This window comes from Aulostomus chinensis, chromosome 22, assembly GCF_037954235.1.
Source record: "Aulostomus chinensis isolate RoL2024-O1b breed Wild chromosome 22, RoL_Achi_v1.0, whole genome shotgun sequence".
NCBI lineage: Eukaryota > Metazoa > Chordata > Actinopteri > Syngnathiformes > Aulostomidae > Aulostomus > Aulostomus chinensis.
Genome location: NC_141341.1, coordinates 17,091,832 through 17,118,027, shown reverse-complemented (window position 1 = coordinate 17,118,027; position 26,196 = coordinate 17,091,832). Strand labels below are relative to the sequence as shown.

General features: G+C 42.4%; 1 protein-coding gene across 1 annotated transcript in view; it reads right to left on the bottom strand.

Annotated features, from left to right (window-relative positions):
• Positions 1-26,196, bottom strand: part of trit1 (tRNA isopentenyltransferase 1) — a 52,046-nt gene that overhangs the window by 10,659 nt on the left and 15,191 nt on the right. Inside the window, exons 2-8 of the mRNA XM_086192673.1 lie at positions 18,920-19,060; positions 14,414-14,512; positions 13,312-13,463; positions 11,590-11,732; positions 10,845-10,956; positions 4,094-4,206; positions 3,875-3,952 (exon numbers count right to left, since the gene is read on the bottom strand). Of these exons, the coding sequence (XP_086048799.1) occupies positions 3,875-3,952; positions 4,094-4,206; positions 10,845-10,956; positions 11,590-11,732; positions 13,312-13,463; positions 14,414-14,512; positions 18,920-19,060 (838 nt within the window). The remainder of the gene's footprint in view (positions 1-3,874; positions 3,953-4,093; positions 4,207-10,844; positions 10,957-11,589; positions 11,733-13,311; positions 13,464-14,413; positions 14,513-18,919; positions 19,061-26,196) is intronic.

Here is a 26,196-nt window from a genome sequence, read left to right as displayed (position 1 = left end):
GTCCATATTAAATCAAATTAATCTTTCCTTAGTCACAGGTTATGTGCCACAGGCCTTTAAGGTGGCTGTCATCAACCCTTTACTTAAAAACCTTCTCTTGACCCAGATGTGTTAGCCAGCTATAGGCAGAAATCAAACCTCCCCTACATCTCCAAGATCCTTGAGAAGGTTGTCCTGGAGCAGCTACATGCACATCTGCACAGCAACGAGCTCTTTGAAGCCTTCCAGTCTGGATTCAGGGAACACCATAGCACTGAAACAGCACTGGTCAGAGTCTCTAATGATCTTCTCATAGCTTCAGACAGAGGTCTTGTCTCTGTGCTTGTCCTTTTGGACCTCAGTGCTGCATTTGACACCATCGACCACAGCATCCTGCTACAGAGACTAGACCATGACATTGGGATTAAAGGACCTGCCCTAAAATGGTTTCAGTCCTACTTATCAGACAGGTTTCAGTTTGTTAATGTTAATAATGACTATTCAGAGTATAGCAGAGTTACATATGGTGTACCACAGGGTTCAGTTTTAGGACCGATTCTCTTCACTCTTTACATGCTCCCATTAGGACAACTCTACTGGTCAATGGAGCCAGACGACACAAGCCAGTTTACTCATCTGCAAGACTGCCTGAAAGACATTAAATCCTGGATGTCTTCTAATTTCTTAATGCTAAATTCAGATAAAACTGAGGTCATCGTGTTTGGACCTAAACACCTCAGGGACACACTCTCTAATCGGATCACTACTCTAGATGGCATCACCTTGACCCCAAGTACAACTGCAAGGAACCTTGGGGTCATTTTTGACCAGGACCTTTCCTTCAGCTCCCACATAAAGCATGTGACCAGGACCGCCTTCTTCCATCTGCGAAGTATCGCTAAGATTAGGAATATCCTTTCCCAGAGTGATGCTGAGAAACTGGTGCATGCATTTATCACTTCTCGGCTGGACTACTGCAACTCTCTCCTGTCAGGATGTCCTAAATACTCTCTAAAGAGTCTCCAGCTGGTCCAGAACGCTGCAGCGAGGGTTTTGATGGGAGTTAAGAAGAGAGAGCACATCTCTTCCACTTTAGCTTCTCTCCACTGGCTTCCTGTAGGATCTAGAATCCACTTCAAAATCCTTCTGCTGATTTATAAGGCTCTCAATGATAAAGCTCCATCCTATTTGAAAGAGCTCATTAGTCCCTACTGTCCCACCAGAGCACTCCGCTCCCAGAATGCAGGTCTCTTAGTGATTCCCAGTATCAATAAAAACAGACTGGGAGGTAGAGCCTTTAGTTACCGGGCTCCTCTACTGTGGAACCAGCATCTCTCCATGGGTCAGAGAGGCAGACACTCTGACTACGTTTAAGTCCAGGCTTAAGACCTTCCTCTATGACAGAGCCTTCAGTTAGGACTGGTTCAGGTAGCTCTGAACCATTGACAGCTATGCTGCTATAGGCTTAGACTGCTGGGGGACACATCAGGTTACATGGAGCCCTCTCCTCTCCTCTCCTCTCCTCTCCTCTCCTCTCCTCTCCTCTCCTCTCCTCTCCTCTCCTCTCCTCTCCTCTCCTCTCCTCTCCTCTCCTCTCCGCACATTTTTGGAACTGTCATTACCACTACTTGTTGCACTTTGCAGTTTGGCCTTGGTGTCTTGCAGTCTCTCTGTGTTTCCACAGATCCACCGGAGCTCCATCTCTCTGCTCCAACTGCCGCCTGCATCGCCGCCCCCCCTTTCTTATCCCATCCTGTCATCCAGTCCCCCATCAAGCTGGCTTGCTCTCCCTGCCTCCCCTTCCAGAAGCTTCCTTCTTCAGCTGTTATTGACATTTCCGTGTTTCCCACATTTTGTATTGTAAACTGTTTTCTTCTCTGTAACAACATCTACTGCACGTCTGTCCCTCCTGGTGAGGGATCCCTCCTCTGTTGCTCACCCTGAGGTTTCTCAGATTTTTCCCTGTTAAAAGGGTTTTCTATGGAGTTTCTCCTCAGTCGATGTGAGGGTCTGAGGGCAGAGGATGTTGTTATGATGCCATGTGAAGCCCTTTGAGACAAACTGTTTGTGAAAACGGGCTATACAAATAAAATTGCCTTGCCTTGCCTTGCCATATGGCGTGTGCAGAGGGTAGGCGGGCAGTCAGAAAGAGGGGTATTGAGGTTTAGGGCCTGGCATGGCCTAAGCCACTTGGGCCTAACAGGATTAGGAGGCGAGGTTACTGCAGGGCATGCTGCTGGTGGGACGCAGAGGCCAGGTTTCTGCTTTGGATGTGAAAACACACACAGTCTTTATTTATGTTTGAATATACATTGCAGTGCATTGGGGTTGAGACAAGTGTCACAACCTCAAAGTGTTTTGGCAGCAGTGGGTGCACTAGAATCCATTTTTAAGTATTTGGTGCCACATGGGACATTCAACACATATAACTATACCAAGGTAGATCCAAATCCAATTTTTTTCAGTGAATAAATCAATTGAATTATTTCTACAAATAAAATATCTAGTGCAAGCAGATTGTTACAAGAAGAAAGAACAGAAAGAAACAACAAGTGCCAACATGCAATTTCCAGTGTGAGCATTTGTATCACACACACTACATATATGCAAAAGAAGGAAGTCTTCAAAAGAATAAGGTGTTTTTGTTCGCTTTTTTGTAAAGAATTTGTGAATAAACTGATACCATATCTGTTAGACAAGATTGAAGGACTGAAAAGGGGAAAAATGGGTAGCCTGAATATGTCCGAACCACAAGTTGTTGCACTCCAAGTTTTGTACAAATTACTTAAACAAGACATAGTAAGTAAATTACATGTGCTGCTAGCTGGATTTTGTTGCCTTTAGGCACAGCTAAGCAAGCTGTTTCCCAATCCTCCACATTTAAGCTAGGTCATGTTAACCTCCATCAAAGGTGACAAATATTAGGAAAGCCAAAATAGACAATTTTCCAAATGTCAAACTATTCCTGTCAGGTTATGAAAACATGACAGAGGCCTTAGTTGTTTTGTATAAGCTGTAAAAATGAAGATTAACAAGTTCATTACTTGATTTTGTTGCCTTTGGAAAGAGCTAGGCTAGTTGTTTCACCCTCCTCCATCTTTATGCTAAGTCATGATAATTGGCTATAGCTTCATATCAAGAAAGCAAAATCATGTATTTACCACATTTCAAACTATGCCTTTAAAGATGTGTAATAATGAGAGAGACCTCACTTGTTAGTAAAAAATGCAAAAATGACACTTGACATGCTAATTACTTGGGCCACTAGCTGGAATTTGTTGTCTTTGTACAAAACTAGGCTAGCAGTTTCACAATCCCCCATTTTTAAGCTAAGTCATGCTAACAGGCTCTGGCTTCACTTTTCGCTCACAAAACTATGAGGCCATAAACATCAAGAAAACAAAACAGCGTTTTTGCCAGATGTCTAAGTATTCCTGTGAAGATATGCAAAAATGAAAGAGGCCTCAGCCGTTAAAGCAAGCAGGCCCTGACAACAAAACAAGATAATCTACCTTTATGTTTATGTGGAAATGAAAATCTATCCATAAACACTGGTGCATCAGACTGACAAGTAATAAAAAAAATGAACAAACAAACAAAATAGAAACATGTGCTGATGTTCTTATTTGCTGGGGGAAATTGTTTCGAAAATCATTCACGTAATGAGTGCTTTGAAATAGACATCTTCCCCAATCCTGCTGTGCTCACATAAATAAAAACAAACACTAACACACACTACACTCGAGATACACAACACAATACGGTGGCTGAGAGGCTTATTGTGCATCTAATGGAGTGCACGGATCTCATCTTGTTAAAGAGAGTGCTGATTAGTAAAGAACAAACACACACGCATAAACTTACACACTGAATGAGAGTTGAGCGGAGAACTCACGTTTAAGGAAGCGGTTACGAACCCATCTATTCTGTTTGCGTGCATAGCGCTTTGTGGCAATCTTCAAAGCTTCTATACCTGGATGGAGTTAAAAGGAGACTGTTTTAGATGGAGGGAAGACAAGAGGGAAAGTCTCCAAATAGATTGTTCTGGTTGATCAGTCAAGCAACTAGTGCATCTCAATTCATGTCTGTGACTTTGATCAGGTGTTTCTCTGACCTTTGCTTCGGAGTGTCTCTCTCTCCTGCTGGGTGCTGCTTTCTGGAGTGGTCAGGTAGTCACGGAACTCCTTAAAACCAATGGACTGGAAAATCCCATGCTGATAGTCCTGACTTAGAGGAGAGGAGAGAGGAGAAAAGAAAGAAGAGAGGAGAGGAAATATTAGACATCAATAAATAAACTTTCTGTCTCCAGCTTGACATTTCCAGACAGCCGGTAGTGAGTAATTTCACCTTCTCCTCCTCCATCTCTCCTTCCCTCCCTGAACAAACAATATCAGTTGGAGCAGATGTAGGCCCTTCGGGGGACAGAGTGTCAGAGTGACGTTAGAAAAACTGAATGGCACTGGCAGAGGGACCCAGGGGTGCTGCGACTCAGTAGCTTGACCGGGGTGGTATCGAAGTGGGGCAGAAGCCTGCTGGTTGCATCGCCAGACGGCTGTAAATATCAGACCACATCACCCCAATATGAGCGGAGCTCACGCTCTACCTGTCAGATTTCAGCTCCATAATCAGTGTGTGCCATAAGTTCAATGACCTTTCAGAATTTGGGACAGATTGCAAAAAATTGTAGAGATAAGTTCATGTAGCAATTTCTTTTCTCCCACGGCAAGAAACTATTTTAGACCTGATCTGTACCTGTTTAAATAGAACACACAAGTAGTTTGGACAAAAGCTGTAACACAAAGCTACTATCTGGTTTTCCTCACTAAAATGCATTTATATGTTACCTCAACCATGGGTTTACTGGCATTGGGTTTTAGTTAGCAAGATAACGATGAAAACTGTGAATGGGCTTTAATGAAATCTGGTTGGATGATAAAACTCAGGTAAAGGGACAATGGAACAGATTTTAGAATTGATCTGGAACCAGATCCAGATCTTATGAAGTGTATGGCATTTATGTCGTGCCAAAAGCCAAGCGCATGCATGACATACTTAAGGACTGCACATCTCTATGGGCATCAGCCAATGTCACAGCCTCCAAATTGCCAAAACTCAACATGTGACCAGTGAGTGAGTTTGCGAAAGTGTAGGAAGGATCAAACTTTTCCTTGTCACAGAGCCGTATAGCAGGATTGCATTTGTATCCTCAGAGCAGAAATGCACACTCTCAGGGAGGCGTTTCCACTCATGGTTCAGATTGAATCAGACCGAGTCTTAAAGTGTTGCGTAGGCATGTCACTCCATTTGTGCAGTGTTTTGTTGTATAAACTGGAACCCCCAATCCAGAGGGTGGCACCTAAAAGCAGTTTGCTAGCTGCCAATAAATGATACACAAGAGGAAGAAGGTTCTCAAACTCACAAACTCGAAACAAACCAGCACAAATCAAACAAAGCTATAGCTGAAGCATAAACTGCAACCAAGAGGATGGCAATCAGTCTCTCCTCAGTGTTGCCTTCTGGTCTGTTCTCCAGTTCACATGAATGGGTGCTGAGTGTAAGGGGCTGCGTATTCTGCACAGCACCCAATCTGGTCTGAATTCAGCATTTCTGCATTCCATACGGTTGGTGTCTATAAGGTGCCGCATGGGAGTGGGAAGGAGAGTGACATGGGTTTTAGGTATCAGAAAGAAATAAAAAGAGATCGTTTCTGACCAAAATCTGAGTAGTTTTTTTGTGTGCGCAGTCCCTAACAACAAATGTGCAGCATCATATGACTGCAAGTTCTGATGCTGTTCACATTTGGTCAGAGAGCATTAGCTCTTCATGTCCAATGTTTTCGTATGACTTAAAGCCTTAATACATTTACACTGCACATACAGTACATAAATTGCAATTCAAACGCAGTTCTGACCTGAAAAAACACAAACGAAAGTTGATCCTTAGTAGTTAATGAGTTGCAATTTTTTAATCATTCAGGTGAATAAATATGCAACAGGAAAGATACTGACGAGGATGCAAATGACCTTGTTTTCTGATTATGTTCTTGTCATCACATGAACTTAAAAAAATCCATAATCTATTTCGATTTCACCTGTGATTTACTTTTGTACCTTTCTCTCAATGTCGTCTCTCTTTTACAACATCCTTTACTATAAACATACTGTAGAAGCAGCATCACAATAATGCTCTGAGTGTGTTGCTGCTTTAGGACTTTTCACAAAAACAAGGGGAGGAAATAACAAAAATAAATGTGGCTAGCCGAGGAGAAAAAGTAATCTGAGAACAGCGGCAGAGCGCAGGAAATGTAGAGTCAATGGAGGGAGAAAAAGAAGGACAGAGGAAGAGCAAAAGAGAGAAAGAGAGGGAGAGAGAGAAACAGAGGGAGATTTGACCTTGATGTCTGGCTACAGCAGCCAGCCGGGGATGGAGCCATGAGGGTAAAGGAAAGGAAGACAGACAGAGGGAGGGAGGTGGGGGGAGTAAAGTGCCAGGGTGATCAAATTGCTGATAGGGCAATAGTGGCAGTGATGGAAGGAGGAGGGGGAGGGGACTGAGGAGGAAGAGGAGGAGGGGGGGTGATAAAATGAAGGAGAGATGAACGAAGGGAACTGGCAGCTTCTTGGGCACCGTTCCACCAATGCATCAACTCCCCGCAGCCACAACCCATCTCACACACACGCACACACACACACGCACGCACACATGCAATCAATATGTGCTGCCAAGAGACTCATACAGCTGTGTCTATTCACATATAAGTGAAGGCCACATGCATGTTCACACATGGCTGACAAATTAAAGGAAAAAAAACAAATGAGTAAATGAGCATAGAAATGCGGCAGATGTTTCCACCCAGAACAGAGCAAGATGACGTGAATCCTGTGCTGAGGACATTGTCGTCACCATGTCAGTTACTGAACACCTAAGGACGATGTTCTCCACCAGCATTATCACACACCAAAGAAGAGGATATAATCTGGAGTCCCAGGGACGTGCAGAATGTACGCCAAGGGGGACAAAAGCTGTTCTCAGGGCTTGTGTCCACAGTGTTTTTGGCATAAAAATAACGGCAAGGAGCCCGACAAGCTAGAATAAGGCACTGCATCCCACAGAAAAATGAGTAACATTTCTGTGAATTAATACCTTAATTAGAAACCAAATCGAGCACATATCACCAAGGAGCTATGAGGGTACAGAAAATGAACATACATGGATTATAATCATGGAATTTCCTCACTAAACTTTCTTTGCATGTTCTCCTCGTGTCTGTGTTGGTTCTCTCTCTCTTGTCTGAGTTCCTCCCACATGCATGAGTAGTTGGGAGAGTGGGGAAATGGAGTACGGTAACTATATTCTAAAATGTCCTTGTAGATACTATGTAGGATATGTTCCTGTCACACAAGATGCTTGTAGAAGTAAAATAAAGCTATCTGAATCAAAAATCAATTTGTGTGTGTGTTTCTGGGTGGAAATGTCGATGATGACATTTTCCATCTGGGCTGTTAGAGGTAATTCACAGGCAATCACCGAGATTCTTTAACGTACCGGCTCTCCTCGAACACTGGACACACAGGGCTTTGGCATTACAGCACAGTAAAGTACATTCTGTTGGAATCGCAGCATACAAATGTGCTGTTCACAAAGGTCTCTGACATAAATATCACAGTCGGAGCAACGATAAGATTATTGTTCATCCGAATGAGAGTTCACTAAACATGTCATTCAATCAGTCAGGACAAGGAGAGAATATTATTTAAATATCAAAACATCTGGTTGGTGCCTGAATTATTTTGCTACAGAAAGTTAACTTCTACAATCTAAAAAAAGCAGAATGTTTTGGTGATCACCTGAATCTCCCGTATCATACAGTGACTCATGCATGTTATCCTGCTAATCAACCTACTCCCAGTAAGCCATTCACAGGCGTGGTCGTTAATATCGGCATATCTTTGATTTCAGCAGATATTGGTCATTTTTGAACATATTGGTATCGGTCCTACGGCTGATACTAATATCACCATAGCAAACTGTCTATGATGAAGTAAGAAAAAGCAATGGGCTTTTCCAAAATTTTTGAAATTTAAAAAAAACAAAAACAAAACTTTACTCTCTCAAATTCAACTCGTTTTTGAGGCTTTTTCGGAATGAACAAAATGTCAGCATCATAAAAAAACATGCTTTCATAAAAAATAGTACCAGCGAAATTAGTTGTAAAGTATCGCCACATCGGATACCGACAAAAAAAATCCAATATTGTGCATTCTTGGTCATATAGAGAGATCTAGGAAGTATAATCCCTCCATGGTCAGCAATTTCTTCTGATGGACAATAAAAACCTTGATTAAAATACCATTTTTAAGCAATGGCATCATATTTTCATATTACAGGACCTATTTACGAGTTCACACAAGACCAAAGAGGTAATGGTGACCAGGTGAATCTCTGCATTTCACACTAAGTGGCATTCACGTATCTGCTGACATTCCTTCACTAGGCATACTCTGCTGATCAACCTCAGCTGGGTCACCAGAGCGAGGGTGTCTGATGTTCAAAAGACCCAAAACACCCAATACCCTCATCAGAGTGGCACAGACTGGAGGTGGGAATCATCGCAGGCTGCCCTATCTCAGTAATCCTGTTCACTCTGTCGATGAACATGTTGGTGAAATCTGCTGAACCAGAGTGCAGAGGGCCGAAGTCCAAGTCAGCATCCACTAACCCTAAATGTGCCTTCATGGATGACCTGACAGTGACCACTGAGTCTGTGCCTGGTGGCAAGTAGATCCTGGCGGGGCTGGAGAGGCTAATGGGATGGGCCGGGATGTCATTTAAGCCAGCTAAATCAAGATCCTTGGTCTTGAAAAAGGGCAGAGTGGCAGACAAGTTCCGATTCTCCATCATAGGAACACCCATCCCTTCCATCTCTAAGAAGCTGCTCGAGAGCTTGGGAAAGTTATTTGACAGCAGCCTCAGGGACACAGCCTCCATCAAGAGCACTTGTGAGGAGCTGGAGGGTTGACTCAAGAATGTGGACAAGTCAGGCCTTCCAGGTACGTTCAAGAAGTGGATTTATCAATATGGGATTCTGCCAAGGATACTGTGTCCACTGCTCCTCTATGTGTTTCCAATCACCACCATCTTAGATCTGGAATGGCAGTTACTACCTTAGGAGATAGTTAGGACTGCCAAGGAGTTTGAGCAACAGGTGCTGCAACTCTGTGAGTCATCAGACCTGAAAGTCTCTGAAGCAGGGGTAGCAGTCAGAACTGGCCGGAAATGAAGAGCAGAGGCTGCAGTGGAACAGGCAGAGTCACAGCTACACCATAGAGGTCTGGAGGGAACAGTGGCCAAAGGATGGGCTGGACTGGGAACGATCAAACCCCCCAGTTTGACAAGGCTCGGGGGAAGGAGCAGAGGCAGCTGTTTCCAGAACTAGGTGAGAGCAACTGCAAAAGAGGAGAGGACCAGCAGAGCAGTGCAAATGAGATAACAAGGGGCTTAGACGAGATGGGAGCAAATTGTGGAGAGGAAGATCACATGGGCTGACCTCTAGCGGGCAGAGCCACACCACATAAAGTTCTAGTCCAGGCAGTCTAAATTGTCCTTCACAGCCCATCTAACCTGCACTGCTGGGGCTTGGCTGACACATCAGCATGCCCCTTCTTCCAGAGTGAGGGGACACTGGAGCATATATTGAGTCGCTGCCCAAAAGCTCTGGGGGAAGGCCGATACCGATGGCGACATGACCAGGTGCTCAAGACCATCACAGAGTGCATATGTAGTGTCGTCATAAGCTGTCAGAGGTCCAAACGCGAGAGGAAAACCACCAACTTCGTCAGAGCTGGAGAGAAACCAACACCACCACCTCAAGCAACATCAGGGCTTCTCAACACTGCACAGGACTGGCAGCTGTCAGTAGATATTGGTAGCCAACTCAAGTTCCCACAGCATTTCGCTAAGACCACCCACAGGCCTGACATCCTCCCATTGTCAGAGGCAACGAAGAACATCATCTTGCTGGAGCTCACAGCGCTGTGGGGGGAGAGTATGGAGGAGGCATTCGAGCGCAAGAAGGGTAAGTATGACGGCCTAGTCAGAAAGGCTGGAAGGCAAGGTGCTTGCCAGTGGAGGTTGGGTGCAGACGGTTTGCAGGACAGTCTCTCTGCAAAGCTTACACTGCATGTGGCATCACAGGTGAGAGGAGGAGAAAGGCCATCTACAACAGCACAGAGGCAGCAGAGAAAGCCTCTTGGAGGCTCTGGTTAAAAAGGGCAGATCCGTGGTTGAGCACTGCAAGGGCATAACCTGACGCCTAATCAAACTCAGCTGGGTCCCCTGAGAGCGGGTGTCTGACCTCAGGTAACATCACTGATGATGTACCCTAGCTTTGAATCAGAAGCTATATCATTGACAGAATTGGCTACCGCTGGTGAGCCCATAACTCACTTCAATCCGGACATGCAGATTTAACTGTGCAACAGTGAGAATTTCCAAATGCCAAAGGATGAAATGGATCTAATTTCAGTAGTGAAACCTGTCATTTCAGAGCTCCATGATGCTCAGAGTAATTTATCCACCGTCTTACAGCTGAAACAGCAACAACAGAATAGGGAAGAGCCATCATTAAAACTTTTTCCATCCAAATGTTATTACACCAAATTGTGACACTAACGTTAATTTATTTTCCAAATGTAGCATGCTCAACACAATCTATACACTGTTTTTAAATGCAAAACAGTTACGGAGTAGGCTACTATGGCTTTAAAAATTATATGTTAAAGTGAAATAGCTGGATCTGACAGCAATATTAGAGCACTGATTCATAACCAACTTAAAGTTACGGATGTGGTTAAGGATTCACTTACCTGTAATCTTTGACTTTCTGCTGATTGAAGCGGGTATGGAAATCTCTGAGCTCTTCTATCAGGCCCAAAGACAGCATCTCATCCACTCGAGCATCCAACCGCTTGTCCAGAGCTGTAGCACAGAGAAAAATTCCACATAAGAGCTTCATTTTCTGCTGTTTACAAAATACATATCCATGGGGCATCCCAGTGACGTACCAGTAAACTGCATACCATGTAAGTCCTGGTAGTGAACCGGGATCGATTTCGGCCCAAGTCCTACTCTGCATGTCATCCCTTTCTCCCTGTCATTTTATTCACTATACTATCTAATGAAGCATTAAAAAAAAATGCAATAAATATTCCTATATTCAAATATTCCTTGGCAGCACAGTGGTGCAGTGGTCAGCACTGTCGCCTCACAGCAAGAAGATTTCGGGTTCGAGTCCTGGTTCGGGCATGGGGTTTTACTGTGTGGAGTCTGCATGTTCTCCCTGTTCCTGCGTGGGTTCTCTCTGGTACTCCAGCTTCCTCCCACAGTCCAAAGACATCAAGAGGGGACGAGGCTGATTGATACTCTAAATTGACCGTAGGTGTGAATGGTTGTCTGTCTCTATGTGTTGGTCCTGTGATGGACTGGTGACCTGTCCAGGGTGAACCCTGCCTCTTGCCAAAGGCTGCTAGAATAGGCTCCAGCCCCCCCTGCAACCCTTAACAAGATAAGCTGAAGAAAATGAATGGATGGAAAATACACGTTCCTCCTTACCCTCCATATCAGCATACAGCCAGAAGATGCAAGGGTCGGGGTACCTCAGCGCCCCCCCTAACATATCGCCTCCCTCCTGCCCCCTCTGCTCCTCCAGCCAGTGACTATGGGGAATGCCTGTCTCTTCATAGATTTGAAGGCTCCTGGGGATGATGAGCAGAAATGTTGACAATCAATAAAGGTACAATTACAACAGATGAGTAAATGAACTATTAAATCAAACATGAACTGTTGACAGATTTCTGACACACAAATTTAGTCTAATTTGTGGACTATTTGAATAATCCACACACCCACAACAACACATCTGCTGTAGAGAGGAAATAAACCATTAGATTATGTCAAATTTTAACCCCTGTGATTCATGTCTCACTACTCCTCATGAAGAACACATAAGTCCTGTTCTACTCCTGCCATCTAGAAGAGCAGGGTAACCTAACCCCCTCATAGAAAAGACCAGAGCACCAACTGCTACTCATCAAGTCACTCACACACACGCACACACATCCTTGTACTTATATTTTTGTGAGGACTTTCATTGACGTAATACATTCCCTAGCCACTCACCCTTAACCTAACCATCTCAACTGACTGCCTGACCCTAACCTTGACCCTAAACCTAACCAGAACCAAATTCTAACCTCGACCCAAAAACCAAGTCTTGACCCTCAAACAGCCCTTTGAAGAGTGAGGCCTGTCTAAAATGTCCTCACTTTCCAAAAATGTCCTCACTCTGCTGGTTAAATACGTATTCTAGTTCTCAATTTGTAGCAAGTACAAGAACACACACACACACACACACAACTACCTGATCTACCTCACTTGACCCAAATCTCTGAATAGTCTCAATTGAAGACATGGTTTTTCTCCCAAAAGTAACTGGGCTTAAGTTGTCTTTGTGTCCCAAAAGTGGCTTACATCACACACACACACACACACACACACACACACACACACACACACACACACACACACACACACACACACACACACACACACACACGTGTAGCTGTTATTGTCATGTCATGCATTTGCACACTTACCATCTCCTTACTCTATAACAGTGGTTCCCTAAAAGTGGTCCATCCATAAAGAATAACCTTTATATTTCAAAATGTTTATCCATGTCTGCGAAAGTGGAGAACACCACGCTTGTAGTAAAGTTAATTAGATAATGGGTTAATTTGTTATTCTTACAAAAGCTTGGTTTTGTTTTAACGTGTCCATCGTCAATTTTCTGCTGCTTGATGGATGCAGTGTGTGAATTGACACACTCCACACAGTGAACTGGAGATTCATTGATGTATTCTAACTGAACTGAACTTTTAGATGAGTTTCCAAGCACTTCAGCAAGACTAACACTGTCGTGTGCTTTGAGTTTGGATGGAAAAAATAGACAATTGCATAATAAATTTCCAAGGTTGTGCTACAATCAAACACTTAACTGCATGTTCTGTATTAATGGGATTAACAGCAATATTAAGGTATCAGGGTAATATTAGGCTACCTTAACTTTTAAGCTTTTTAACTGGTTCAAAACTAGATTCATACAGTTATCAGTAGCAGCTACAAAAAATATGACTGACAGCAAAGTGTACCAAGGCTTACTTTACTATTAGTTATTTTTGGATAACGATTGCTTTAATGACTAATACCATTTATGCATGGAACTTTTTTGTCAATAGGATAATAACTTTTTTTGTTGTTCAATATTTCTATCACCTGGAAGTTTTGCGTGTATCGTTTGGGTGCACCATGGCCGCCATTTTGGGGTCCACCTCCTCCAGCCGCCTATGTAATTCAGCTCCACCAAGTTTCTCAAGCGCCATCTTCCTGTTTGGAGATGAATCTCTTCCCTCCTCACACTCCACACTCTGCAGAGACAATTTGTTTCAAATTTCAGGGTTGAATAATGCTGTCTTCAAACACTGCTTGTAAGGCTCCAACATGTAAATCTTCCGCTAATACTATAATTAAGAACAATGAACCAATTAATGGATCTTTCTATACTTAGCCATTTTTTTTGTGTATAATGTTCTGTAATTTTGTCATGTTACTATATTTTCAAAGCAAGTAGTAACGTTGGTCTGAAGGTGATAGAACGAATAAAGTTTACTACTGCTACTACTGCAGAGAAAAGCTTCTTATCAGATCAATCACAGGCTAATTTCAGTACCAGAACACATCTGGGCAGGAGAACAGTTTTATATTCCTATACGAGTGAGACTACACAAGTAGCTTGTTGAAGTCTAAGGTTAGGTAAGTAAGTAAGTTAAGGCATTTTCCAGTTTTAGCTAGAAGACGGATTTGATGGAGCAATTTTCAGACAATATCAAGACAATGGAGAGCCATGAACCGCCAGCGTGGACAGGTTTCGATCTGCAGCTAGAACCTAAGAAGAGGACACTCCGTGGATGAGGAATACTTTCGCAATTTGTTAGCTAGCTGGACAAGCTATCGGTGCTAGCTGGACTTTTTCAGTGTTGTTAGATATTAGCTTAGAATTTTTGCTAGCGTTAGCGATGAAAAAAGGTGGCATATCACTTCAAATGTTTCAGGAAAACAACAGTGCTACACGTCAAAAAATAAAATTCAACAAAGACAAGTGCAAAATTTTTTTTTTTTTAAATAAGTGTTTCTATTCCATTTCTATGCTACAGGAAATTAACTTGATATGTACTTGTGAGCAAGTGAGGTTGTTAAGAGATGTTCTGTAATGGTGCTTATTTTGCGCAAAGGCAATTTGGTGAAAATGAATAAAAAGTTCGTACATAAATTAAATAAAGAGCAGATGTGTTGAGAGAGGGGTCAACATTGTACTCACCCCTGTATCAATCAGGATCCTCCACAGCAGGGACTCGATGTAATAGTTGGTCCCTCCAACAATGATAGGCAGTTTGTCTCTCTTGTGCATGTCATCTATGTTGGACTGTGTTAAGAAAAAAAGCTGATCTATGGACACTTTGGGTATGTGATCACTTCCTGTGTGACTCCAGCTGTGTGCCTCAATTAAAACTACTGTGACTCCGAGCACATTAAAGGTGCACCAAGCATTGCGGATCTGTGCTGCGCTAACATCGCTAAGACGAATGAGCAAACTCCAACTGTTGGGTGAGTCAATTTATATTCTAAGTCTTGATACAATATCTTTACGATATTAGGTTATGAGTTCCAGCTGTTACATTCAATATTATTTTGTTAGGTTAGGAGTTACCGCTGGTATATTGAAAATTATTCTATGAGCTTCCTTCTCAAGCTCTCCTCCTCTTGCCAAATATTCATCTGAGCGTCTCTTCTTTGGTCGTGCCTCGGCCATTTCCCAAAGTGTATGTGTTGAGTTGTTAGACGCCGTCCAGCTATCTAGCAGCTTGCTACCACGCAACTCAATTTACTCCGCTTATTCCCCAAAGTATGCACGCGCACTAACCCCCGTCCATTCCCAACCATCTTGTCGGTGATTAGCTGGAACGTGGTTTGTTATGTTTGTATGCGCTCGGTATTTGTTAGCCGTCCGTGAGCCCTGTGTCGTCTCCAGAGACCGGACTTTTTCATAGTGTATTAAGGGGGCAGGTAGCTAGCAGATCAAGGGGAGATGCCTATGATTTGAGAAGAAAATGATATCGTGCTGAAACCATGCAACAAGGCTTTGTGCACCTTTAAACAAGAATTCAACCTTAAAGGCAAAAGTCAACAGGCTGGTGGATGTATTCAATAATCTGTCATGCTTTATCGCTACAAGTCACATTTGGAGGGTTGCACCTGATGGGATATCAATGTTTATATGAGAAATATCCAGCAAAAGTGTGCTGCAAAACAATCTACTGGGATGAAAACTGTGTAACTGGAACTGTCATGATGACATAGAAGACAGTATGGGGATCATAAAAGGAAAAGCCTATGCAGAATACTGAGTAGACATGAACAATTCCACTGACAGTCAATACTGGACTACAGCAGTACTGCCAATATTGGATTACTTCTTCTTGTCAGCATTTACGGGAAGCGAGTGTTGTAGCACCAATGATACATCTTTATTATGCAGAGGGTATATACTCAACCTTGAGGTCTCAGCGTGGCTCTACTCTTAAAACTGAAAAAATACCACTTCTTCAAAATGACAATGTTGACGTGTTTTTCAGTACGTAGAGAATGTAATGCCAACATTGGTAAATATCAGATATCAACCAAATCTTTTGTTTGAAAAAAAAAGAAAAAACTCAGAATGGACATTGACCCCCCCAAAAAAAAAATCTGTTTTCACTTTTAATTCCGATTCGGCTAAACTGGGGTCAATTAACAGGACTTAAGGCCCAAATACACATGAGCTGCCACACCAACAGTGCTTTTCACACACAATGGTCCTTTTTTTTTTTTTTTGCAGCTGGTCTATTTTTCTGTCATTATTATTTAACATCGCGTGGTCCGTGGAATTAAAATTCAAGAAACTCCATAGAACCAGCGTTTTCTTTCAGCTAGGTGATCAGAACCAACTAAAAACTTGAATATCCATCTTTGTTCAACAGAGTTTGTGTTGTTTAAAGGGACTGGAGGACTGCGTCACTGTGCGATGACAATAGAATATGTGAGTCGAAGAAATTTTGTAGGAAAATAGAAACATCAACCTAAGCTTTGCGAAACTGACAAAAAAAACATTATCTTAAGGTTGTTGTTGTTTTTTTAAGTCCAAATGATGAATTGAAAGCCAAACCAACAAGTTGAGTTGCAGTTTGCATCCATGTCTATACAGAGTTAATGAAGGACTTTAATTAAAAATATTAACCACCTCTTTTCCTGACTCATGGTGTTGAATGGCTGAAAAAGCGTAAATGAAGTTGACCTTTGACCTTTTCGGATCATCTTTTATCCATGTGTTTCTCAACTGGGGGTACATGTGCCACTAGGGGCACTTTGGAGTAGAACAGCAGGTATAAAACAACTTGAAAACTATCAGACTTAAGTAAATACAGTAAATATTATCTAATAAGTTCGATAAAAAATGTAACATTCTGTTTTATTGAGCATAATTGTTTTCTGTATTGTAAGTTTGTTGCTCTATACTAGTCGAAATTAGTGTGAAATATCATCATAATGATAAGCTGTGTTGCGTGAAGTCATGGTGTCTTCAGCCTTTGACCACTGGAATTACCGTAAGTCAGAGCTTCATGCCAAGTTTGAGTACGATCCCTCAAGGTGTTCCATCCTGAGGTGAATGGGACAGACGTCTCTGTGTACGGTTGGACGGTTGGTCAACAATGTCTACAACCAAGGGTGCTGCTGGTGTTGAGTGCAGATATATAGAAGTTCAGCCAAAAAAATCTAAATACTGAATTTTTTTTAGTGGTGTACCGATCACCTAGACAGAGATTGTGAGCCACGCCTCATTTCCAGTGACGCACCTTCTCTCGTCTCTCCCACTCCTCCCTCCCTCCTGCCACCTTCCCTCCTCTCAGATAATTAAATAACCACTCAAACAAGATAAAGGCCCATCAGCTATCGTCCCTCACCTCCTCTGTGTCTCTGTTCAGGCTCTAATTCCCTCTCCAACTCTCTCTCGCTCTGACACACACACACACACACACACACACACACACACACACACACACACACACACACACACACACACACACACACACACACACACACACACACACACACACACACACACACACACACACACACACACGAGCGCTGTAGAACCGTTTTCCAAAAGGAGACGGAAGGGTGAGCGGGATGATCGTTCACAAGTAAAAAGGGAAGGAAAATCGATGGAGAGTAATAAAAGGAAACAAACGAGGGAGTTCATGTGAACGGCATGTTGAGTGAAGGATTGATTGATGAGGCACACGGCATGTACCCTTGAACAATAACCAAAATTATATCAAAGTGCAATATTCACAGCAGGAGCAAAATTTGCTGAAGTGTGAGTGAAAATATCATTCTGAATTAATTATTGTTGTACTGTAGAGACGGCCCAGCATGCAAATGGTATTCTAGAGGCTAAAGGGAACGTCTTTGTTCCGAGCAAATCCCCACAAAAATCACACCATTATCGTTTCAGCATGGTTTTCTATTAGAATATCCATAATGACACAACAGAGACAATTCTTTCCAGCATTGGGAATCATAAAGAGAAATCCATTAAAATACTAAAAGCAATTGGATATTTTTTCAAAACTGTTCAGTCCTAAATAGTTGGAGAACTTCTCCAACTATCTCACCCTCAAACACACACGCACACAAAAACCCCCTGCATTCTAAATCCTTCACATTTGTTTCTATCTCCTCTAATCTGTATTCATCTTCTCCCTCTTCTCAACAGCAGGTTAAAGCTGCACTGAGCCTATTCTTGGAGCTACCGCATCCCCTCGCCACACTGGCAAATGTGTGCGACATGAGAGAGAGAGAGAGAATGAGAGAAACAGACAGACACAGAGAGAGAGAGAGAATGAGAGAGAGACAGACACAGAGAGAGAGAGAATGAGAGAGACACTGGGAGAAAGAGAGAGAATGAGAGAGAGACAGATGGACAGAGAGAGAGAGAGAATGAGAGACAGACAGTCACAGAGAGAGAGCGAGAGAGAGAGAGAGACACACACACACACACACACACAGACGGAGAGAGAGCGAGTGAGCAAGAGAGAGAGAGAGAGAGAGAGCGCGCTGCTCCTTGATTATGAAGTGGTAACTACAGGGAAGGAATTTGGCTTTTACTAATTGGGGTGTGTGTGTGTGTGTGTGTGTGTGTGTGTGTGTGTGTGTGTGTGTGTGAGTCCATGTATGTCTTCTTATTCTATTAATATCATCTGTAGTTAGCGCCTCCTCTTCACATCTGTGTGATGGCCGGTGTCTGCAGAAGGGTGTGATGGCCCAGACTGTGAGAGTGTGTGTGTGTGTGTGTATATGTATGTCTTCCTTTTCTATTAATATCATCTCTAGTTAGCGCGTCCTCTCCACATCTGTGTGATGGCCGGTGTCTGCAGAAGGGTGTGATGGCCCAGACTGCGAGTGTGTGTGTGTGTGTGCGCACGCGCGCACAAGCAGACGCCTCTATAAATATAGTCTAGTGATCTCTCTCTTCTCATTGTCGGTTCAACATCTGCAGTGACAGACACTGACAAAACAAGGACAGAGCACATCAAGTCAAAATACACACTCACTAACACACACACACACACACAAAACACAACACTTAGTAAAAGCCAAATTCATTCCCTAGTTACCGCTTCATAATCAAGAAGAAGCTGCGATGTAGGCGATAGCAAGGTGTGTAGAAGGTGGTGTTACGGAAAATATTGCTACTCTGCCTCTCTGTGTTGTCAGTAAAGGATATTAGAGCCAGGGCTTTGTTCCTAAAGTCCACCACCGTGTAGTTGCTAACCAACGGGTCCACAAAGCTGATCATGTGATGTCTGCACTGGGCGAGCTCCTCAGCTGTCACCTTATTGGTGATGATGTCTAGACCCTGGTACACCTGGAGGAACACAAAGGAAACAATCAATACTGAGCAGAATAGAACGATTCAAGTCTACAAATATAAATTCTTTCTTACTATGTACATTATAACAACAGAGAAAATAAAAAGAGTTCACTGTTAGAGGAATTAAATCAGTAAAAGTTCAAGTTATTTGTCCTAAAAAGACTGAAAGTGGACATAAAGTTGCTTTAAGGCAGGAAATTGAAATCATCCTTGGCACAGTGTGTGTGTGTGTGTGTGTGCGCATGTGCCTGTGCGACACAATGAAGGATGTTATGGTGTGCTGGCCATGTGAATGGCTGTACAGATTATACACACATCCTCTGTCCATTTGACATCACCCAGTGAGGGAGCTCCCTTCTGATATGTAACAGCCTGGTGTCAAAATCAGTCATTTTCATTCCCTCTTACACACACACACACACACACACACACACACACACACACACACACACACACGATCTCTATCCAGGTCTTCTCTTTCTAAACTGAGGTCTCATTCCACACTGAGCAACAGGGGTAAACACTTACACCCGCAACAAGGATTTAAACATAAGTCATTAGACGATACTCAGGTGAGCTTTAAATATATAATTACAAATAAAGTTTTCATTTTAAAAAATATATTTGGTTCCTCATTTTCTGATACATTTTTATTAATTTCCTGATAAATTTTTTATCTTGTTTTACTAATTTAATACTTATTTGTCTGGAAAAATAATAATCTCAGATCAAGTTGTTTCTTTCTGTTTTACAGGTAATGTCAAGCTAATTTACTCACGCTCACTTTCTTTTCTTTGGGAGAGAAAAGTGTTTTTGCAGGGACTAACGTCATCAGCTAATTAGCAAAATAAAATGAACAAAAACATTATTTTCTCGTCTTTAATCATTTCAATTGTATACTTTGGAAGGTCAGATCGGTGATCCAGGATCTGATGTATTTTGCTTAAATTTTCATGCAATGTGACCCTGAGAGGAGCCTCGAACAACATTTCTCGAGGTTTTACTTGTGGCTGACTCTTTATCACAGCTACTCCTGCTTGGTACTTTCCAGGATGACATGACTTTCTCTGATTACATGTAGCATGGACATCTTTCCAAAAGGTTGGCTTTTGTTCTCCCTCCACCTGGTACTACGTAGTCATGGAGCTGCGATGTCGTGGTATGGATGACTGCTGTATATTTGCAATCCGACAGAGACAGACGACTCACTACACACAGCTCTCTCAGTACATTTGTAGCTCCTGAATAATGTAGGACTTGCTGTGCTTTGCCGAGATGTCAGAGCTGCAATGTAGTCGTGTTCGCAGACTTAATAATCTGTGGTTAAAGACTGTTTGCACTGGCGAACCACTGGAGGAGCCACTCAGTGACAGCTGACATGCTGCTGTGCTGCTAAACACATTAAATACTTCAAGGATGAAATGGAGAAAAGGCAAGAGGGTATGCGAATCAGTGTTTGTCAAATGGTAAAAGAGAGAGCTGAATGAGAAGTCATTTATTTTGAAGTTAAAAATCAAGCGGAGGATGGAAAGTGTGAATCCGTCTGCTTGTTTATCACACACTCCTCTCCTGCATAGTATCTGTGCATAGTCTACCACCAAGCGTTCAAAATATGTGCTCTTGAGTGTGTGTGTTTGTGTGCAGCACGGAGTGTGAATCAGCTGCCAGGAAAACTTTATGAAACACTTCTGAGCGGAGAGCACTTTTACCAGTTGTTATTTGTAAAAGCACACTATTGCTCAATCCTTCAGAGTGGGAAACTGCAGAGTTTCATCATGAGAAGTCACCTGGGTACTGAGACTGCAGAGCACTCCTGGATGAACACACACTATTATTGTTACAGCGCAACACACTCTTAACCCGTCAGCTGATTTCTCCTTTGATTAAAATTGTTGTTTAAAGCAATTTGATTTTCCGACTTGAAACTCTGTGACGCTCAGACAGTGGGGAGCCATTGTGGAGCCACATTAAAGGGTTACAGGTAGTCTGAGAGTGACGACAGCGATTACCTAATCAAAGCTTAGCAATTGTACCTAAGCATGATAGGCTGTCGAGCCCCAGAGCTTCTCCACATGCCAAAGCCATGAGGATTAGCTCGTATTAAGAGCAATATTTAAAATATTTGAAGGATGCATGAAGAAAAGATTTAAACAGTGAGCCAAAAAAAAAAAAAAAAGAAATTTAGGACTTCCATAGACATACACCTTTTTTTGTGGAGTCTTATCCAAAACCATTAAGTCTGGAAGAAATAAAGCAATCAATACCATGTCCAACGAACTCATTTACTATCCAGCGGCTACACTTTGAGTTCATACCTCCACCAGGGCAATATACCTTTTATAATTGTGCTGACAGAGAGGCATATTGAGAATTAAAACCTAAGCCAATCTCCTTGCAAAAGGGAAAAAACAAAAATCAAATTTTTCACCGCTTTAAACATATGTGCCCAAAAACTAAGGGATTCTTCCTTTGCCTGTGTCGTTGCATCCCTTCATGTGTTGTGAAAATCAGCTTCATCGTTTTTACGTAATCCTGCTGAGGGGCAAACAAATGGCACCAATCTCATTAGCTCCTTGGTGGTGTCTAGTGTAGCAGCGGCGTAGCTGTGGAGCAGCTAGGATTTTCAAAGTAAAAGCCATCAGAGTTATCTGAAGTTTAGAGCCGGCTTCTTTGACTCTAGAGACTTCGAAACATTAGTGGTATGTTTCTTTGCTTCAACTGCATCTGAGGAAGTGGCACATCTCAGCAAGTTTAGTTTCAGAATTAAGAGTTTTAAGGGTTTTTATGCAGATATTGAACGTTTTGTTTGAGGCCCTTCACTTGGGTTGTGGTGTTGTGGGTGTTTCACTACATGGCTTGTTTCTTTTCAAGTCTCTCAGATCGTGTACAATGGTTTCAAGTCAGCTGTAAAAGCCAGAGATAATTTGTTACATGAACAAAATTGCCAAGAGCAGGGTGGTATTGGATGTTCTGATGTGTACAGTGGTGCTTCTGTGTCTCCTCTGCCTCTTACTGACGAGTGTGAGCAGAGCCACTTGCCCCAAAGATCATCTAATAATCAGTTTCCCCCAGTGCATTACAGGGATGGCCCCCCCTAGGCCAAACACCATTTATTTCTAATTTTTAGAGGTTTTTAGACTCCAGTCACAGTGAGGCGGTTAGAGACGGGGGGGTACATATTTGGAAAGCTCAACGGCGACACTACGGTCAACAAGGAAGTGCAGCAGGTCTGAGATCTGTTCTTTTTCAACACCTAAAAGCTACACCTCAGAGCACTCCCTATCACAGGAGTTATTATGTTACAATCTCACCAAGCATCACAGGATACGTCAAGGAAGAAAAGCTAAAAACTCAGAAAAGTATCGGAGGGGAATGCGAGCCTGCTAGTAACGGCCACCCGGAAACCACCCAGTCGACTACGTTAGCAGAGCCGCGGCTTGACAAAATGCGGCTGGTTAGTGCGTCGCCCTCTGCAGCATCAGAGAAGCCGAGTATTTGGCCACCAATGAGGCCGCAATTGTGCCAACGGCCCCTCTTTGGAGCCGATCAGAAACCCTGAATAATTATCCATCTATAACAAGTGGCATCTTAATCAGTTAAATGTTAAAACATTAGATGTATGACAGCCATCCTGATGACCGTACTCAAGGATTTTAATCCAAATCGTATGATCCTACTTCCTCTTATTAAACTTTTCACTCTTTCACATAGAACTAGTTGGTTCTGTCGATCTGGTGATATGAAGCTTTCAATCTTAGGGTAGAGAAGTTCCTCCTCTCAGCTGGATTATGCTTCTCCCTGTCATAAACTTAAGGGGCAAGGCTTCCACAACAAGAATATATTCATCGACACCAGCTCGAGGTACCGTTTTCATGAATCACATAAGAATAATGATGAAAGGTGATTCCGCTGATAAATGAGGGTCCATAAACTCTACAGCAGCTGCAGCCATCTAACACACATATTAAAGCTAAGAGCATGTCGTGCATTATGTTGTGTATAAATGTCTGTTATGTATTTTTGTGTTATTTGTGTCCAGACAGAACATTTTAGTCAAAAAAAGATTCACTGTGTTCACGATGTTCCAGTGAAGGAAGCATTCTGTGTTGCTAGGCGTCCCCACATCTGCCTGAATAACTTGGTTATCAAGCATCTCTCAATAGTCTTATATTTCAGGGCAACAACAACACAGACTGTTTAAGCCATCATACATGCTTTGGGAGATCAATATGAGTGTGGGTTATTGATCATATCCATGGTGATTGTGTGTGTGTGTGTGTGTGTGTGTATGTGTGTGTGTTATTTCACCAACTGTTCTTCAACAAGCCAAAAGTGGGGAGCATGGCGGGGCAGAGCAACCCAACCTGATAAATTATTCACTGATTCTCTGCACGACACCACCATCAGCCAAGGGATGGTTGGATGGATGGATGAAAGAGATGGAGAGAAAATGAAGAAGTAGAGCGATTGGGTTTTTTTTTTTTTGGAAAGGACAAGACAGTTGGAGAGGACAGAAAAAAAGGATGAACAGACATAAGAGAATACAGAAGAGCACTGTGTACTTGTTAGAGAGAACAGGATGCTCCCGATCAAATTTCACACATTATCTATCACCAGTCCTCCTTTGCATTCACTGCTCACGCTCTCTTTCTGAGAGAGAGAGAGAGAGAGAGAGAGAGAGAAAGAGAGACAGAGACAGACACACACACACACACACACACACCTGAGGTCAACGTTTCTGCCTGTTTTCTGTCTCTCTCTCCACCATTCAACTATCCTTTGCTAGTTTCATCCAGACTGCTAAATGTAGCAGTCGAGATTATGAGTGAGTGAGGGTCACTCCCTCCAGATTAACACACTTGCCATGGTTAACACACACACACACACACACACACACACACACACACACACACACACACACACACACAGTGTGTACAGCTCCATTAGGCCATGTAATTGGACTATTGTCATCCCAGTGTACAATAATAGGGGAATCCATTTATTCATGTAAGCATGTCCCCCTCTGTACCAGTACTGGCATGCCCCTTCCTACATAAAGATGTGTGGGGTCTGTACTTTTAGTATCATAGAGTATATCTTCAGAGGGGTCAGAGATGTCACCCAATTAGCCTGGAGTGTTAGGCTGTTTTTCAACACTTGACATGTGGAATATCCTCATGTACAACTATAATAAATAGCTGCAAAAAAAGACAAGAAAAGCAAAAGCCTGTTATTCAAGTCACTAGCAGCCCGTTAGCTTGTTTTGCTAGTGCAGTATACGTGGTTTATCTGAAATCTGTGAAAGGCAAATAACCAGACCAAAAATAAATTGAAGGAAAACCTTTGCAAACACTTCAGAGATCATGGAGGTTTCTTTTGGAATTAAATGAAGTTCCAACGTTTGTAATCAATTTATCGACTCCAAACATCCATATTTTAAAACGAGTTGTAATAACTGGTAGCAATCAAACTTTCCTCCAGTTAGCAAGCTGCGTTCCTTGGTCCTGAACAGCAGATTTTAATTTAAAGGATGTTAATGAAAATTGACAAATCCTTAAGCCAAGCCACAATAGCTTGTATCTGGCTCTGTTGTTGGGTTGTCTTTGCGTTAGTTCCGTCAGCCTTTAAGACTTCTGGGTTGAAAATAGCAGCTGAGCTACAGAACGTACACAAAACACCAAGGCAATTTGGGTCCAGCTGAAGGGTATTCATACCATCGTAGTTCAATACCCTAACTAGATATATTCGTCCGACTTTGAAAGGTATGACTGAAGATAAAGTAACGTACTGACAAATTCATCCCGCAAAAGGTTTAGTAGCTCTTGAGGAGAGGCACAGATGATCATATATTCAGAGCACTTTAAGGACCTCAATATTAAAACTACACCAACAGTAGTGAAGGGTCCCTCCCCTCACTACCTTTTTGTCTCTTCTTACCTGCAACTCGGAGAGAATAAGCTACTCGTGATGTAACCACTCCTGAATGTGCACTGATGTGTCCCCGTGTGCGAGTGTTGAAAACCAGATTGAGTTTTTAATTTTGCCTTGATGAGGACAAGATGCCCCCCCGAGAGTAAAAGCAGGCAGAGGAGGATCGGCGTGTAAATCAGTAAAAGGAAAAACAGCCACTTAGGTGGAAGATGTGAAGAGAAAACGCTCTTGAGTGGAAACTACAAATGAAAGGAAGGAAAGAGAGAAACGCTGGAATTGAGCCAGAGATCGCAACAATGTTCAGAGTCATGAAAGAATCAAAGATGAAAATCAACAGCATTAATCATGATTACATGAACACACAAGGATGGTTAGGTCACACTCAAGTGTTTCTTAACTTTTCTGAGGATGCAAAAAACAACAACAACAAAAAAACAGCTGGTTTGGATGGAAGAAATGAATGTAGATATGAAAAACAAACAATTGAGTGTTGAGCAAGCTGTTGCTCTTTGGCTTCAGGTGATGTTGAGTGTATTTCCTGACATCTGGACACCAAACATGCACTTATCCATCTCAGCGAGCAGTGGGGAAAATACCATGTTTCTACACACTTCCATCTGTTTTATATAATCTGTTTATCTACAAATTCGACCTGTATTGTATCATGAGTTGATACGTGCTTGTTAAAGTTGGTATTTACGAATGTTGATATGAAAGAATGTTAAAATAGGTTGTTTTGTTCATGCACGATTGGATTTTGGTTTCTATAGAGCATTATGAAGGACTCAGAGGCTTTAAAATATGTCTCTTTTTTTTTTTGTGGAAGATTTCTTTGCTTCCAAGGCACAAAAGGAGGACTAAATAAAACAAAATCAGGAACAGACTCTAATTACTTCAAGTATCCCTAAGTGATGGCCAATGTGTGTTTTTGGTGGCCCATATTTGAACTAATGTAAAACAACTCAGAATATGATATTTATTGCGTGTTAACACATCCTACCTTGACATTAAAAATTCTTGTGCACTTTTTTAAGTCCTCAGTTTAGCCTTAAACGAGAGGCCAAGGCTGACGGCCATTAGTAATTCCTCCCTCATGACATCTATCTTGCTGTAACTCTCCGTCACCCCGGCTTGCAAAGACTTTAAATTCACGAGACGAATGCAACAGACATCAGGAGGGTGGAATTACAAACAGCCAT